At 42.9% G+C, this 14,663-nt stretch overlaps 2 protein-coding genes across 4 annotated transcripts in view; both read left to right on the top strand.

Moving 5' to 3' along the window:
* stra6l (STRA6-like) overlaps positions 1 to 5,835 on the top strand; it is a 62,195-nt gene extending 56,360 nt beyond the window's left edge. For all 3 annotated transcript variants that reach the window (XM_056280268.1, XM_056280270.1, XM_056280269.1), the window contains 2 exons: positions 3,792 to 3,935; positions 5,202 to 5,835. In XM_056280268.1, coding sequence (XP_056136243.1) covers positions 3,792 to 3,935; positions 5,202 to 5,464 — 407 coding nt within the window. In that variant the 3' untranslated portion in view covers positions 5,465 to 5,835. The remainder of the gene's footprint in view (positions 1 to 3,791; positions 3,936 to 5,201) is intronic.
* Positions 5,836 to 9,392: 3,557 nt separating this feature from the next.
* tdrd7a (tudor domain containing 7 a) overlaps positions 9,393 to 14,663 on the top strand; it is a 64,961-nt gene continuing 59,690 nt past the window's right edge. Inside the window, exons 1-3 of the mRNA XM_056280420.1 lie at positions 9,393 to 9,596; positions 11,136 to 11,280; positions 12,006 to 12,120. Of these exons, the coding sequence (XP_056136395.1) occupies positions 9,393 to 9,596; positions 11,136 to 11,280; positions 12,006 to 12,120 (464 nt within the window). The remainder of the gene's footprint in view (positions 9,597 to 11,135; positions 11,281 to 12,005; positions 12,121 to 14,663) is intronic.

Here is a 14,663-nt window from a genome sequence, read left to right as displayed (position 1 = left end):
AGATCTGAGTGGGCAGAAGCGGAAGAGTTCATTCCGTCTAGTCTGGTAGTCAGTCCTGTGGGGGCCACTGCTCAGACTCCACCCAACACACACGCACCACACAACACACATGCACCACACATAGAGGCATCACACTCACTCGATGTTGGTGTTATATCTCACACTGATTCGCACACAGAAGCACCACACTCACTCGATACAGATGTTGCAGCTTGCACTGTCTCACGCACACAAGTAGAGAGCGATGGTCGGGTTAGGACACGCACAGGGAGGGTGGTGAGGTCAGTGAACAGGTTAATAGAATCTATGGCTCAGATGCCATTTCTACGGAGTGTGAGGGTTTGAACTTTGATGGAGGTTGGAGTCATTCAAACTAGTTTAATGTGAGTTATTAGGTGTCTATCAGACAGGGTTGTTTTGGGCCAAGTGCATGGTGTGGCGTATCAGGCGTCACATTGATCTAGGGGAATACTGAGACTTGATCAACCTCATTATTTTCTGAACCTCGTAACCGAGGTAGCTCCTAAGTTGACTGGAGGACTAGGTCCTTCTTTTAACTTGTGCCAGTAGTCAGTGATGGGCTTTTCCTTTCCTCTTTCTCTTTTTATCCTGCTGTCAGGATGTTGGTGAATTTCAGGAGGGGTGAATGTAACCAGGTTAAAATTAATGTTTTTATTTTATTTTGTTTGAGTATGAAATATCACCAAATCCTGTCTGTGTGCTGTTATTTGTGTTTACTACATTTTATTTTATGTCATTATTTACTTTTATGTATGTTTTCCAACGACCGTCATATACGTGTACTGTCGCTTTAAGAGAGAGGTCTTGTGGGTACACGGAAGAGGGAACGCGGGAGAGGCCATTTTTGTTTTGTGGGAGGAGTCTCAAGCAGCAATCGAGCCGAGCCACACGTGTTTCTTACCGTGGGACAGTTTTGCTGGTTGAGGAGAACGTAACCTTGAGTGTCCCTGTAAGAAGATACTGCAAGCTGTGGGATAAAATACTTGTTTATCCTTTCTTACATCGGAGTCCCATGGACGGTTTCTCCTTCTAACGCACACGAGTGGAGTCCGGGCAGTGGTTGAACTTCGACCCCCACGTCCGTAAGAAACACCGCTCCCGCTGGAGGACTGGACGGTTGTCGAAGGGTTTGAAACCAAAATAAATGGCAAGGTGGGCCAAATAGAGTCCTGTGTGTCCCCGCTCCTTCCTTGATCATGATGATGATGATGATGATGAGAGACTGAGGGCCCCCCACAACACCTGGGGCCCCACCCAACTAGAACACAACGCAGAGCTAATGATGAGAGTGACGGGCATGCAGCAGGCTGACCAGCATAGAACAGCATAGGACTGCCCCCGTTACATGTTCCACATTCAACCATGGATTGATGGCGACCCTGTAGTCTCCACATATTCTCACACTGTCATCCTTTTTAGGCACACAAACTATTGGAGCTGCCCACTCACTGTAATTAATGGGTGAGATGACACCTTCAACTTCCAATTTTGCCAGTTCTCTCTCTACGGCTTCTCTTAATGCATAAGGCACGTTTCTAGGCTTACAGAACTTGGGCACTGCATCTGGAACTACATGTAGCCTGGCTTCAATACCTTTTAACTTGCCTAGCTCAGGTTTGAACACTGATGCATATCTGGCACACACATCATCCACTGTATCATGAGCCACTCTGTTGACTCTTGACCAGTCTAGCTTTAATTTACTTATCCAGTCTCTGCCCATTAATGCAGGACCTCTTCCTTTCACGACTAGTAGTTCTAGCTTTTCTGAGTGTTCCTTGCATTTCACCTTTGCTGTGAATTTTCCTATCAATGGCAATGATTCCTCACTGTTGGTTTTCAGCACACAATTTACAGGACTAAGTTTCACATCTTTAAACCTGCGTTTAAGTAGAGTTTCAGATATCACTGACACGGCTGTGCCAGTGTCTACCTCCATTTTCACCCTTGTACCATTTACACTGACATACACATAGTAGGGTTTCACAATGTCACCTTTACCTGTGTCCATTGCAAAAAGTTCGGCCCCTCCACTGTCCAATGTCTGACCAGTGTCAATGTTCTGTACAGCATCCACCATGCACCTTGTCGGCACACAGCAGTCGTCTCTGGCACTGCAGAGCTGAGGCTGGATAGGATCTCCATCTGCCCGAAGACTGTGAGCGTTGCTCTGGTCCACGTGCTGGGGAGCGTTACAACCAAGTCTTCCCTGCTGCTTGATAGCGCTGGAATTTGTACATGTCCCGTGCTGGAGAGCGTGGCAACATTCCAAATGCATGGTCCCTTTTGATTCCTTGCCATAGCTTCCTTCTTTAGGTGAACGGCATGCTTTTGCGATGTGTCCCTTTTTCTTGCATTGGTGACACTCTGCGTCCTTGAACCTGCATTCATCCGGTCTGTGGCCTTTTCCATTGCAGCGATAGCAGGGCTTTCCATTAGCTGTAGACTTTACCATAGCCTCTCTATGCTTTAGGTTAGCCTTCTTTTCTACCACATTAGCTTTATAGCCTTTCTGTGCAAACTGTTGCGCACTGTTGCCTTTTGTTACCTCAAAAGAAAGCGCCATTTCAACTGCGAGCTGTAACGTTAAGTCTTTTGTGTGAGCAGCATTGAGTAACCGATCTCTTAGCTCACTGCTCTTAACTCCACAGACAAACCTATCACGCAGTGCTTCATCTAAAAATGTTCCAAATTTCATGTGGCTGCTAACTTTCTCAAACTTGCAATGTACTCACTTATTGTTTCGTTTTCCTTTTGGTTTCTTCCGTGAAACTTGCATCTCTCGGCAATGAAGTTGGTTTTCGGGATGTAGTGCTTTTCTAGCATTCCCACCAGTACTTCATATGTTTTACCCGATGGCTTATCTGGTGCACACAAATCCATCAGCAAGCTATGTGCCCTTTTTCCTACCACCGTAAGAAATACCGCTTTGGTTTTCTCATCTCGAGTGTCCAATCCATTTGCTGCGAAGTACTGCTCTAACCGCTGGCGATAACTGTCAAAACTTTCCTCACTTTCCTCGAAGTGGAAATCTTCTGGCTTACCGAATGCCATCTTCTGTTCGACGGTCCTTTCACTCACCGAACATCTCTCTCTGGTTGTTCGTCGTTTACTTCTGCCTCGCTGGAGCTGCTTGACATGCTAACTCTGTGACTTCCAACTTAAACATCCCATCCTCGTCGCCAAACTGTCGTGTATGAAACACTAATACGGTTCTAAACTGTTTAAGTAGATAACTGGAAAGTGCACACGGCAGACTTATGACAGTAACGTAGTATATTTATTCTTACGCTGTAACAACCTAGCTATCCCAAGTAGAGCGGAGTACCAAGAGAGCCCCCTGGTGACGATTCTGCCTTATATACTCTTCAGGAACAACCAATAGCTGACCTCCACCTCATTCAGCACCAATCACATTTGAATGTGCACATTCAAAACCAACCAACCCACACTGGTTAATATTCTGTGTTGGGAACACCATAGACATACGGGTATCTGACATGACAGAGGAAGATGCAGAGGACAGGAAGAGATGGAAATGGTTGATCCGCTATCGTGACCCCTAATACAAGCTGCTGAAAGTACTAGTAGCTCATGATTCACCACCTGCTTCAGTGTTTTTTTTAACCTATTTCTTTTTCTAACCCACTGTTTGTTATTGCATCTTCAAGTCAGAAAGTATCAGTGTGTATTGTTCATGCGTACTATATTTAATACTGGATTGAATTTCCATTTTTATGCATCTTAACTGTGTTCCTCGTATATTCCAGGGTACAGCACATGGATTGGTATGATCTTTGCTGACCACTATCATAACAATCCAGTGATGGTGTGTTTCTGTCAGCTCCTGATCTCCAAAACTCTGGAGAGACATACTGTTGCTAGGTACTCCACGTTCAACAACACATCATCAGGTCAGCAATTGTGTGTGTGTGTGTGTGTGTGTGTGTGTGTGTGTGTGTGTGTGTGTGTGTGTGTGTGTGTGTGTGTGCACGTGCGCACGTGTGGGGGGTTGGTCCAAGCTTTTGCATACATGAATACAATAGACATGTGTTTTCCATGCATGCTTCATTTGAGCTACATTAACACTTCAGATCTTGGTGCCCAAATTTCAATTTTTGGCCTATATCCAAATTTTTTGCATCTACTTTTAAAAGTTACCCATATCCGATTCCTGCGCTTACACCAGAACCCCTTTGGTTTGCACTTCCAACATGCTGCATGCATCAGCAACAGCAGAGTTTGCTCACCTGTGAGGAAGTAAACAACCACATGCCATTCAAAATGTGACAAGACTGAGTGTCGTGTTTTGTGTGACGCGAGACTAGCAATGACCTGAAAAATCTGATCTGTGAGATTACATGAGTCACAGATAGGAATCTGATATCTGCCAGATTTGTTTCTACATATGAATGGTCAAAATAGTAAATAGCTCATAGTAACCTAGTAGTAATGTGGTCAAAATCGGATCTGAAAATATCTAATTCCACATGCTTTTTTTCTCGCTGGTTACACAGTCATAATACATATCCATTCTGTGTCACATGTGAGAAAAAAAATTGGAATTGGTCACTTGTGCCTGGCAATTTAATTTTAGCTTTACTCAAGAGTCACACATCCAAGAACCAGACTGATTTCACCAGTCGGACAGGATTACACTTTATTAATCCCTCAACGGGAAATCCATGTCACAGCAGCTTAAGAGTACATAGATTAGTTGTAGAGGTAGAATTCATTTATGTATTTATGTACAAATTACACACCATCACACCACATTACCATCAGGTAATGTGAGCATAGATATGCACATAGTAAATTAGCCTCTTTCTGTTTGACGGTGTATTGTCTCTTCAGGTTATCTCATTTGGTTTGAAGGAAATCTTGAATAATCTTTAAACTTGGCACATTTTTGGGAGCCACTATAACAGAAAACTATTCATCAATATACCCCCCCATTCCCATGCTATCTAAATCTCAGATGTTTTTGTTACATTGACGGAAACAGAACAAATTAATGATCAGGGCATTACAGGAAAGGTGCTCAGTCCATGCAGAGACTAGTCTAATCTGTATTCTGTTGTCGTCATGTCACATGTTTTCCAAAACACTTCATGAAACCGACTTGTGATAGATTGGATATCAAACAAGAAAAATCTCACGTACCCCCTCCCTTTTTCCAGAATCTCTTGCCAAGAGCAAGGCCAAGAGGCGCTGGACACTCTTTTACACTTTGCTGAAGAATCCACATTTGATCCTTCTGAGGAAACACCTTGCCACCTCCTCTTCATCACAACCAACATCATCCTCATCATCACAGTCAGACAATCAGCAGCCCAATCAGCAAACAGTGTTGCAGACTTGGGTCATGGCCTCACAGGCTCAGAACGGCCAAATACTGTCCCGTTCATCAAGGGACACCACAGATCACAGTCTCACCGGCTAAACACTTGATGAAGCATGGATTCGAAAATATAAAATTTTATGCTGGTTCAGATCTCTTGTGCGAAAAAGGTGATTGGGCCTCTGCATTGTAAAAGGAGATCTTTGTTTTTATTTCACTCTTGCTCTGGGTGTTGCAAAATGAATTTCTGATTTTATACCAGTGATTAGTTTCATAAGAGGTTTTCCCAATAGTCCATGTATTAAATTTGAAAAATGAGCCACATCACACTGGCATGTCAGTTCTATATTTGCTCACCAACCGAGTTTTGACTGTTCAGTTGTTTCTGCTCACATGTCAACTATTACATCTGCCTGTTTTATTTTGATTTGCCTGTTAATTGACTGAATGCAGTGTTCCGATTAAACGTGTAAATGGAGGTTGTATTTTGTAATTTTGACCTACTTCCTGCACGCCAGAGATTTGGCGGACGACGGACAGCGCCCTCAACAGCAGACAGAAATGGACACCAGATACACGCCGGCGATGTGGACAAGTGGGTGAAGAATCTGTCCGACAGACAACGCACCCTGGCGGAGAAAGATATCATTGCTAAGGGGCTGAATTTTGCTGTCACGGCTAGGCAAATCCCACTAGTGCAACTGATCACAGCCACGGAGTCAGCAATCTGTAAAAACCACATCGCAGACCCAGACGCAGACTGCGGACGAAAGTTTCAGCCTGCCTCAGCAATGCAAAGGCACTACCTGTTAAGCAGGGCTGCAAGGCCGAACCCCACAGACAGACTCAAGGCAGGGTTTCAGTGAAACAAGTCCTTTAATGCAAGACAAGATGAGGAGCCCGTAGAGCAAGGAGCAGACAGAGAACACTGGTTCCAGGGCAAGAACACACACGGGCGGGGGACCTCAACCAAACCATGAAGCAGGAAGACAAGTGGGGCTCCACAGAGACAGACCAATGACCGTAGGCAAGGGCTGGACAGAGCAGACGGGATAAGCGAGCACTACGATCTGGCAAGGTGGACATGGCAGGGCTGGCTATATAAGGAGTAGGGTTGATTGCTGTAGATGAGATGTAGGTGGTGGACCTCTGCTCTGCCTGCCGCACACCTGCCTCCAATCCTGAAGCACACATACACACACAAACAGAAGAGAGAAACTAGGGCAGGGGGAGTGGAGACTGGGACGAAGAGGGTGAGTCCTGGGAGGTCGCGGGGGTGGCTGTGACACCGCTGTCCAACATAAGTAGAAATGAGAGGAAAGCTCTCACGATAATATCATCATCCTTCCGGCAGACAAAGGCAGATGCACTATTGTATTAAACTAGACAGACTATCATGAGAACGTTATGACATTAGACATTTGGTCGGCATGGTAGCCCAGTGGTTAGCGCTGTTGCCTCACAGCAAGAAGGTCCTGGGTTCGAACCCTGGGATTGTCCAACCTGAAGGGTCATCCCAGGTCATCCTCTGTGTGGAGTTTGCATGTTCTCCCCATGTTTGCGGTGGGTTTTCTCCAGGTGCTCCGGTTTCCCCCACCATCAAAAAGACAGGCATTTCAGGGTTGGTACTCCTGTCTGTACCCCTGACCAAGGCATGGCAAGACGAATTGGAGTTGGTCTCCAGGCCCTGCATGGTGGCTGCCCACTGCTCCTAACTACACAGTTAGGATGGGTTAAATGCAGAGAGGAATTTTCCCATGGGGATTGATATAGTATATCAAAATCATTACTTAGTATTCTGTCCTCGGTGTGTGTGTCTACACAAATTGACAGATATCTAAGAGGCTTCAAGAGAAAGTCGGAGGCTGGAGTAAAGTTGAATGCTCTTTTCTGTTATCATTCCCATGAAGGGATCATTTTTGTAAAACTGAAATGATACAGAAGATGACACCAATTACTGTATGCTATATAAATCACATTAAACATCCACGGACATAAATGATGTAAAATGACAACAGGTCACAATGTACAAATACCCCATTAAAGTGATATGTAAATAGCTGTACATAACTTGTAAATATCTTGCGAATAATGTACACAACCTTCACCAGCTTCAAAACGCATATTTATAGCAGGAAACTATCAAAACCTATTAGAACAGGAAACGCCATAGCCACTAATAGCTAGTTTAGTTTTGACGGCATTGACATGCTACTACTGCTACTACTACTACTACTACTACTACTACTACTTTTGGCTGCTCCCGTTAGGGGTCGCCACAGCTTATCATCTGTTTCCATCTCTTCCTGTCCTCTGCATTGTCCTCTGTCACACCAGCCACCTGCATGTCCTCTCTCACTACATCCATAAACCTCCGCTTTGGCCTTCCTCTTTTCCTCTTCCCTGGCAGCTCCATATTCAGCATCCTTCTCCCAATATACCCAGCATCTCTCCTCCACACGTATCCAAGCCATCTCACTCTTGACTCTCTTGCTTTGTCTCCAAACCGTCCAACCTGAGCAGTCCACCTAATATACTTGTTCCTAATCCTGTCCTTCGTCACTCCCAATGAAAATGTTAGCATCTTCAACTCTGCCACCTCCAGCTCCGCCTCCTATCTTTTTGTCAGTGCCACTGTCTCCAAACCATATAACATAGCTGGTCTCACAGCCATCTTGTAAACCTTCCCTTTAACTCTTGCTGGTACCCTTGTCGCAAATCACTCCTGACACTCTGCACCCTTTTTTTGTTTCCCAGGTAATCCCATGAGCTAAGAGCGAGTGGGGGTGTTAAATGTTGTCATTTGATAGCGCCCTTACTCATTGTATTACGGTACATACAGATGCGACGTTGCCACGTTCTCAGTGTGCGACAGTGTACGTGTAAGTGTGCGACAGTAGTGTGTGTTGTACGAGTCGGTAGTAAAGAGCTAAGACCTGCTGTATTCGCCTGAATAAATATGCCTAACTGTCGTTCTCATCACACTAACGTTAAAGGCGAAAGAGAAAGTAATCAAGCTTTGCTTATCCTCCATACGCAACAAGAAGATTGCGCACCCCAGCTCAACATTTACTCTTATTCAAAACTGTGAACCTTTTATACATACTGGTAATATAACCATTGCATTCCATTGGCTTTAAATGTATTAATAAATGTATTGGCTTTAGTCAGGTAAGTATTTGACTTGTTAAACTTAATTGAATTAACCTGAATCCACCATTGTATTAACGTAGTGACTTGCTAACGTGCTCGAATAACTATCGCGATGACGCAATCACTTGCGAGGACAGCTAACCAAACATTAACTTGGCTTTCATTTTAAAACAGGATATGTATGAAAAGAAGTGAACATGCATATTACTACAATAAATTTACCATTAACTGAATTCTCCAAAATGATCGGGAGATCATGGGTGTGGGTGTGTGTGTGTTAAACTCCTTCGCCTCTACACGATAATCGGCGTAAGCCTCTGTATAAAAGTATCGTTTTTGCCCGGCCTAAATAAAGTTGACCTTGGAGCACGAATTTGTCGAGCGGTCCTTTTTAGAAGTAGAAGTTACCACACCCTGCCTTTATGGATCTGGTGTTGAGAGCCTCTGCGCCGCCCTCCACGGGGGGCGCTCTGCTGCACGGGTAAAAGGCGTGATTTATGGCACGAGACGTTTTGACCCGGGTTTGACCTTTTCTAAAAAAAAAACGTCACTGATTACGTCCATCTGCTGGGGAACGAACGGCAGAAGGATTTTTTTTACGCCGGGAGTGGTCCACGGGTAAAACGCTGTTCAAGTTCTAATTGAATGTATTGTTTGATACAGAAGATTTACAGATAAACTTACGCGTCACTTATGGGCAGATTTGCATAATTTAATTCTTGCTTGATAGTGTTATAAACGACGAAGGACTAGCTAACCGACTCGGTGAGCCGGCGGGCGAGTATTTCGTTGTAGCTAGCTAGCTAGCTAGCTGATACGCGGTTAGCTCCGCGCCGTGTGTGTAGTACTTCATATTGGTCGTTATTGTTTTCAAACCATGTTGGATGTCGAGTCTGTCAAGAAAAAGTTGCGGGCCGTACTCCTGTCCAGCAAAGACGGCGTGCCCCTCAGCCGCCTTCGGTCGGATTACCTTTCCATGTGCGGAGAGAGTATCCCGTTAAAGCAGATGGGCTTCACGACTCTGGAGGATTTTCTCTGGAGCGTCCCATCGGTGGTCCGCATGGAGTACCGGCAGGGCAAGGTGAGTTATCTCGATCCATGCCTTGCAGGTGTATTCTACCATCTCAACAGGAAAGCGTTATAAGCTTTAAAATTTTAACCAAAAAGTATTTTATGGTTTGACATTGCAAATAGGAAAGAAAGCGTTTCTAAATTTCAACTGAAAGTATTCCGATTTCCGTTGGGTCCCATTCTGCTGTGCCCAAACCATTGAAGTCCATGAGAGAACCAAGGGGGGACATTTCGGGAAAAGTTGTGAAGAGATTACTTAGCTAAAATAACCTTTTTACTCACTTATCGGTAATAAACAAAAGGTAGTAGAAAAAAGTTGGATTTGAATGGTGTTTGGATTTTAATTGTATTCGAACTATTTTTAAATCGATTTGACTTCTACTCAACAGTGTGCTATATTCAAACAGAAACTTAACTTGTATGTCTTGGGCAGGAACTGATAGAATGACGAAAACCATCTCCACTAATAATGAACCGGAGATAGTCTTGTGGATTGTAAATGTGTTTAAGATTTTAGATTAGCTTCATGTATCAATTCATTACGTGTCACCTTTTCCCCAAAGTTAGTTGATAAGAAGTCGGGTTGTTGTGAAGCGTCTAGTGTGTTGGTGTAGTGTTCTGTGCCTGTCACGTCTCACGCTCAACCTTCACAGTTGGCCAGCAGAAATGCGAACAGGAGAGCCGAGCACGTAAGTCTCTCCCTGCCAGTACATAGCCTATCCAACAGCGAGCCCTGTGTAGTGCCACCTCGTGGCGCGACACACGTTAACTGGGTACACCTTGGACCCTGGTTGAACTACAAGGGACTCGGAGGAGGTCTGGCCCCTAGACGTGCGGTAGGCAGGCCCACCGGTGTGTGGATATTCCCTGATGCCCACGAACCAGCCCCCAGCTATGGGTTAAATAGTGCCGCTGCCCAGTGGATTCCTCGGGAGAGGACAGGCTATGGGAGTAAACCCCTACAGAAAATCAACGTCCACAGTGCTGCTGTTTGTTGTTTTTTCTTGCCCTTTTTTGTGTCTAAGTGGGAGAGTACTGCTGGCATCGCGTGTGGTTGCCACTTCTCCCTCTCGTAGCCCCCTTTCCCATCCACCCCTGTATGTTTGTGCTATGTTTATCTGTTGTCTTGTTTCATCCCATTTATTGTAAAGCGACTTTTGAGTGTTAGAAAAGCGCTATATAAGATTGATTTATTATTATTGTTATTATTTCTTTGTTGACAGAGCAGTTTTATAGTAATTCTCTTACATGTTACCAAGAAAGACCTTGGCTTTGTTGAAGTTTTCTTTGAAAGACACTTGTCATTAATTTCACCTAAAAAAGGAACCTTGTTGTTACCTTTAGATTAAAAAATAACTTTATTTAGGCTGATTTTCCCATTTCCTATTGCATTTTTGAAATCGAAAGGGTTAAACTCCACACATTCATTGATCAAAAATGTGTCTCATATTTCTTTGAACAGACTTTTCTGTATGGGGCTTGAGCAAAATACCTCAGTGTATCTTGTGGTTGGTGTTTTTATGTTGCCTAATGAAGTAATGTTTTGTAGCTACAATGCTTTGCTGGATTGTCTAAAGAGACAGTCCACCTCGCTGAGTTGGTGGCCAAACAGAAGAACCCGAAGAAGCACGGGCGCTCTCAACTGGTCAGCTGCAAAATGAGATTCAAATCCTCCAGCTCCCAAATGTTCAACGGTAGGATAAACAAGCGAGTGTGACTTATTTGCCCAGTTTTCTTAACTATTGTCTATGGGTGTCTTTGGTAGGCTTTGCTCAATTATCAATAGGTTTTAAAATGCCCAGGTCCCAGGCTGTGATATAATTTTTTGATTGTGAGGAATCCTTGAAGAAAGGTGTTGCCGGAGGAATGTTGTCAATGAAAAGTATCGATTCATAAATGGGGATGTGTAACCTTTAATGGTTTTTATTATACTGGTGCTAAAACAAGTTGTGAGGCTGGTAGTTGTCTGGAAATCCAACATGGGAATTTGAGGAACACCATGAAAGGGAAGAAATTGACATGGGAGTTTTCTCTGTCTATATGGAGTAGATATTGTTTCAAAAGGCTATGATTACCTTCAATGGTTTACTGAAATGAACATTAACAGTATGAGTGTTACCTTTTAAGTTTCTTTGATGTCCCTTTTTGTTCATAGCTGAAGCCAATACTTTTATATTGTTGGGTTTATTTGTTTCATTTAAGTATCCCAATTGCTCAAAGTTTTGCATATTTCACTTTGTCAAATGTAGGCTACTTGACTTAAACAATATACTCTGTCAAAGTACTGTCAAGTAAAACACATGGTGATTCTGTTTCCCTCCCTCTTACTCCGACATCCTGATACCCGTCTTCCACATCCCACACCTTTCTCTCTTTACCCTTTGTGCTACCTTCATTATCCCTCCTGCTCTCCTTGCAGTGAAGCCTGGGGCTGTTCTCCGTCAGCCCAAGGGCGCTGGCTCTGCTGGCAAGATGGTGAACCACCCTTTGACCTGCAAAGGTTATGGAGGCTGCACTGCCTCAGATTTCTACAGGTAAAGTTATAGCTGACTGCAGTAAAGCTGCCTATAAGGTGAAGGGCCCATGTTCATTTTGTTGCAGAATAAACCATCTTTCTTGGTACAGATACTGCAGAGGGTTTAGATCTTTTGTGGTCCTCAACGGGTAGTTTTTTTTTCCATCTCATCCCTTCTTCTGTTGCTTGTTGTCAATATATTGGTTGGGTTCTTTCAGCTTTCTTTTTGAAGTCCTGTTTTGCAAGGTAAATGACGAGCACTTAAATATAAAATTTGTAATATATTTACACAGAATAAGGAAAAAAGTTGTAAGTTATATAATTTATTGTAGGCTCCATTTCAAATGTTTGAACATTCAGATGTTTTAGCTTGTCAAAATGAGTGTGGTATTTGCTGCCTGTAGAGTCAAAATCATGTGCTGGAGTGATTTTTGTTGAGCATAAATTTAAAAAAGGATTTCCCGAGAAACCAACGTTCTGTTGGATTTGCTGTCTGAACTGTTGGCTGCTGGACCAGAATTTAAACTTAACCATCCATTGTTTTAGAAAAGTGCTATATAAATAAAAGTTGTTGTTATTGGGGGTCGATCGATAATGGGTTTTTTTCAGGACAGATACCAATTATTGGTAAGTTATGGCGTCCGATAGCTGATATTTGGGGCCGATATTCAGTTGCAGTAAATGTAAAAACATTTGTGCCAAAATTTACAGCAACACAAACCCCAACACAAGGCTGCCTTTAAATGAACATATGTTCAATTGAATTTTGTGTAAAACAAAATATTTGGGGGCAAAGTGCATTATGTTCAAGGCACTAGATAACAATCTTGAGTGGAATTCTTTTTTAATTAAAAATAAATAACTTCCAAAACATGAAAATGAAATTAATTAAACTGCATGGACAGCAGGAAGTAAACTTTGATCAAACTGAATAATTATAATATTAAAATAACTCCACATAAATTGGTTAAAGTGCTCACAGCAGGCTTTGACTGAACTGAATGGAAAAATGTACATTAGTGTTATTATTTTCCCTTTCTCTATCTTTAAGGTGATAGTTCGGGTTTTTTGAAGTTTTGTTGTATGAGGTGTTTATCGATAGTCAAGTGTATTACCAGCAGTAGATGGCAGTCTTTGCACTCCCAGTTTGGCGATTCAGCAGGAGTAGCCGGCATGGAAGTTGAGGAATGGGACACAGACAAAAGGCATTTTAGCCACTTAAGAAAAGGCTCACCTAAAAAAATCCGTTTAAGCGTACGCTATGTTTTGAATATTTTCACCACTTTTTCTTGCTGTCAGACAGCCCTTTCATGTGGAATTACATTCTCTCAACCACAGAACGTTCGTATTCCTTCACATAAGTGCACCTATGCAGCGCACGTTAATTCGTTGCAGATCAGCAGAATCAGATGGACGTTCTGCGGTTGAGAGAAAGTAGTTCCACGTGAAAGGGCCGTCTTGACACTTTCACGCACAACACTGACAATAACACTCTGTAACTAAAATATCACACATTAGCTTTTACATTTGAAGGTTAAGCACAGCAGTGGAAACCGTGTTCTCTGTTGTCGAGTTCATGTCAGACCGTCGTTATACTCTTGGCTGTGTGTGTGTGGGGGGGGGATACGGAGAAACTAATGTTACGGAGATTAAAATGAACTAGTTCACATTCATTATTTTGAATTTTACACTTAAGTTCACGTTCATTTCTTCTTTTTTTTTTAAATGAGCGGCTCCCAGCTTTAAGAGCCTCCTCCTACCCATCCATCCCCAGCCTGCAATCATTGCCACCAGTGCATAAGTAACAATGTGTCCCAAATAGGATTTCAGACCTACCGCCCGACCTTGTAGTCTGGGAATAATGATGTTGTATATGACATCAAAATATGTTGTGCATGATACCACGTTTAATGACCACCACTCTTTTTGCAACTCGTTACCACCCGGCGTCGGCGTCTGGGTTTAGTCATGTTGTATGACATAAAAATATGTTGTACATGATACCACGTTGAATCAGAATCAGAAATACTTTATATCACTCCCTCCAGGAAATATACGGCACTGTGGTTCTTCTGTTACTAATGGATTTATTCATCTTTAAGCAGAGTATAAAAACTTCTCCACGTTTCTTCTTGGAAGAAATTGCAACAACTAAATGTGTCCCTATATAACATAGAACGTAAACATACTTCCTGTGTAGTTTTAATACAAAACGAATCAATATTCATGAAAATAAACTAGATAAACAATATATTAAGCAAACAAAACAGATCAAACAATGACGCAAATAACATTTGTGGCAGTCAAACTTTATTCATCCTCGAGGGGAAATTGGGTAGCAATGACTGCTGCTCTTGTAGCAACGCGTTACCACCCGACGTCGTCGTCTGGGATTAACGATATTGTATATGACATCAATATATGTTGTAACGATACCACGTTTAATGACCGCCGCTCTTTTAGCACGTTCATGCACAACACTGAAATTAACACACTGGGTGTAACTAAAATATCACACATTAGCTTTTTTCTTTTAGCCTAGTTACATTTCAAGGCTAAGCA

Source organism: Lampris incognitus, chromosome 5 (assembly GCF_029633865.1).
Source record: "Lampris incognitus isolate fLamInc1 chromosome 5, fLamInc1.hap2, whole genome shotgun sequence".
Classification (NCBI taxonomy): Eukaryota; Metazoa; Chordata; class Actinopteri; order Lampriformes; family Lampridae; genus Lampris; species Lampris incognitus.
This window is presented reverse-complemented; position numbering and strand designations above follow the sequence as displayed.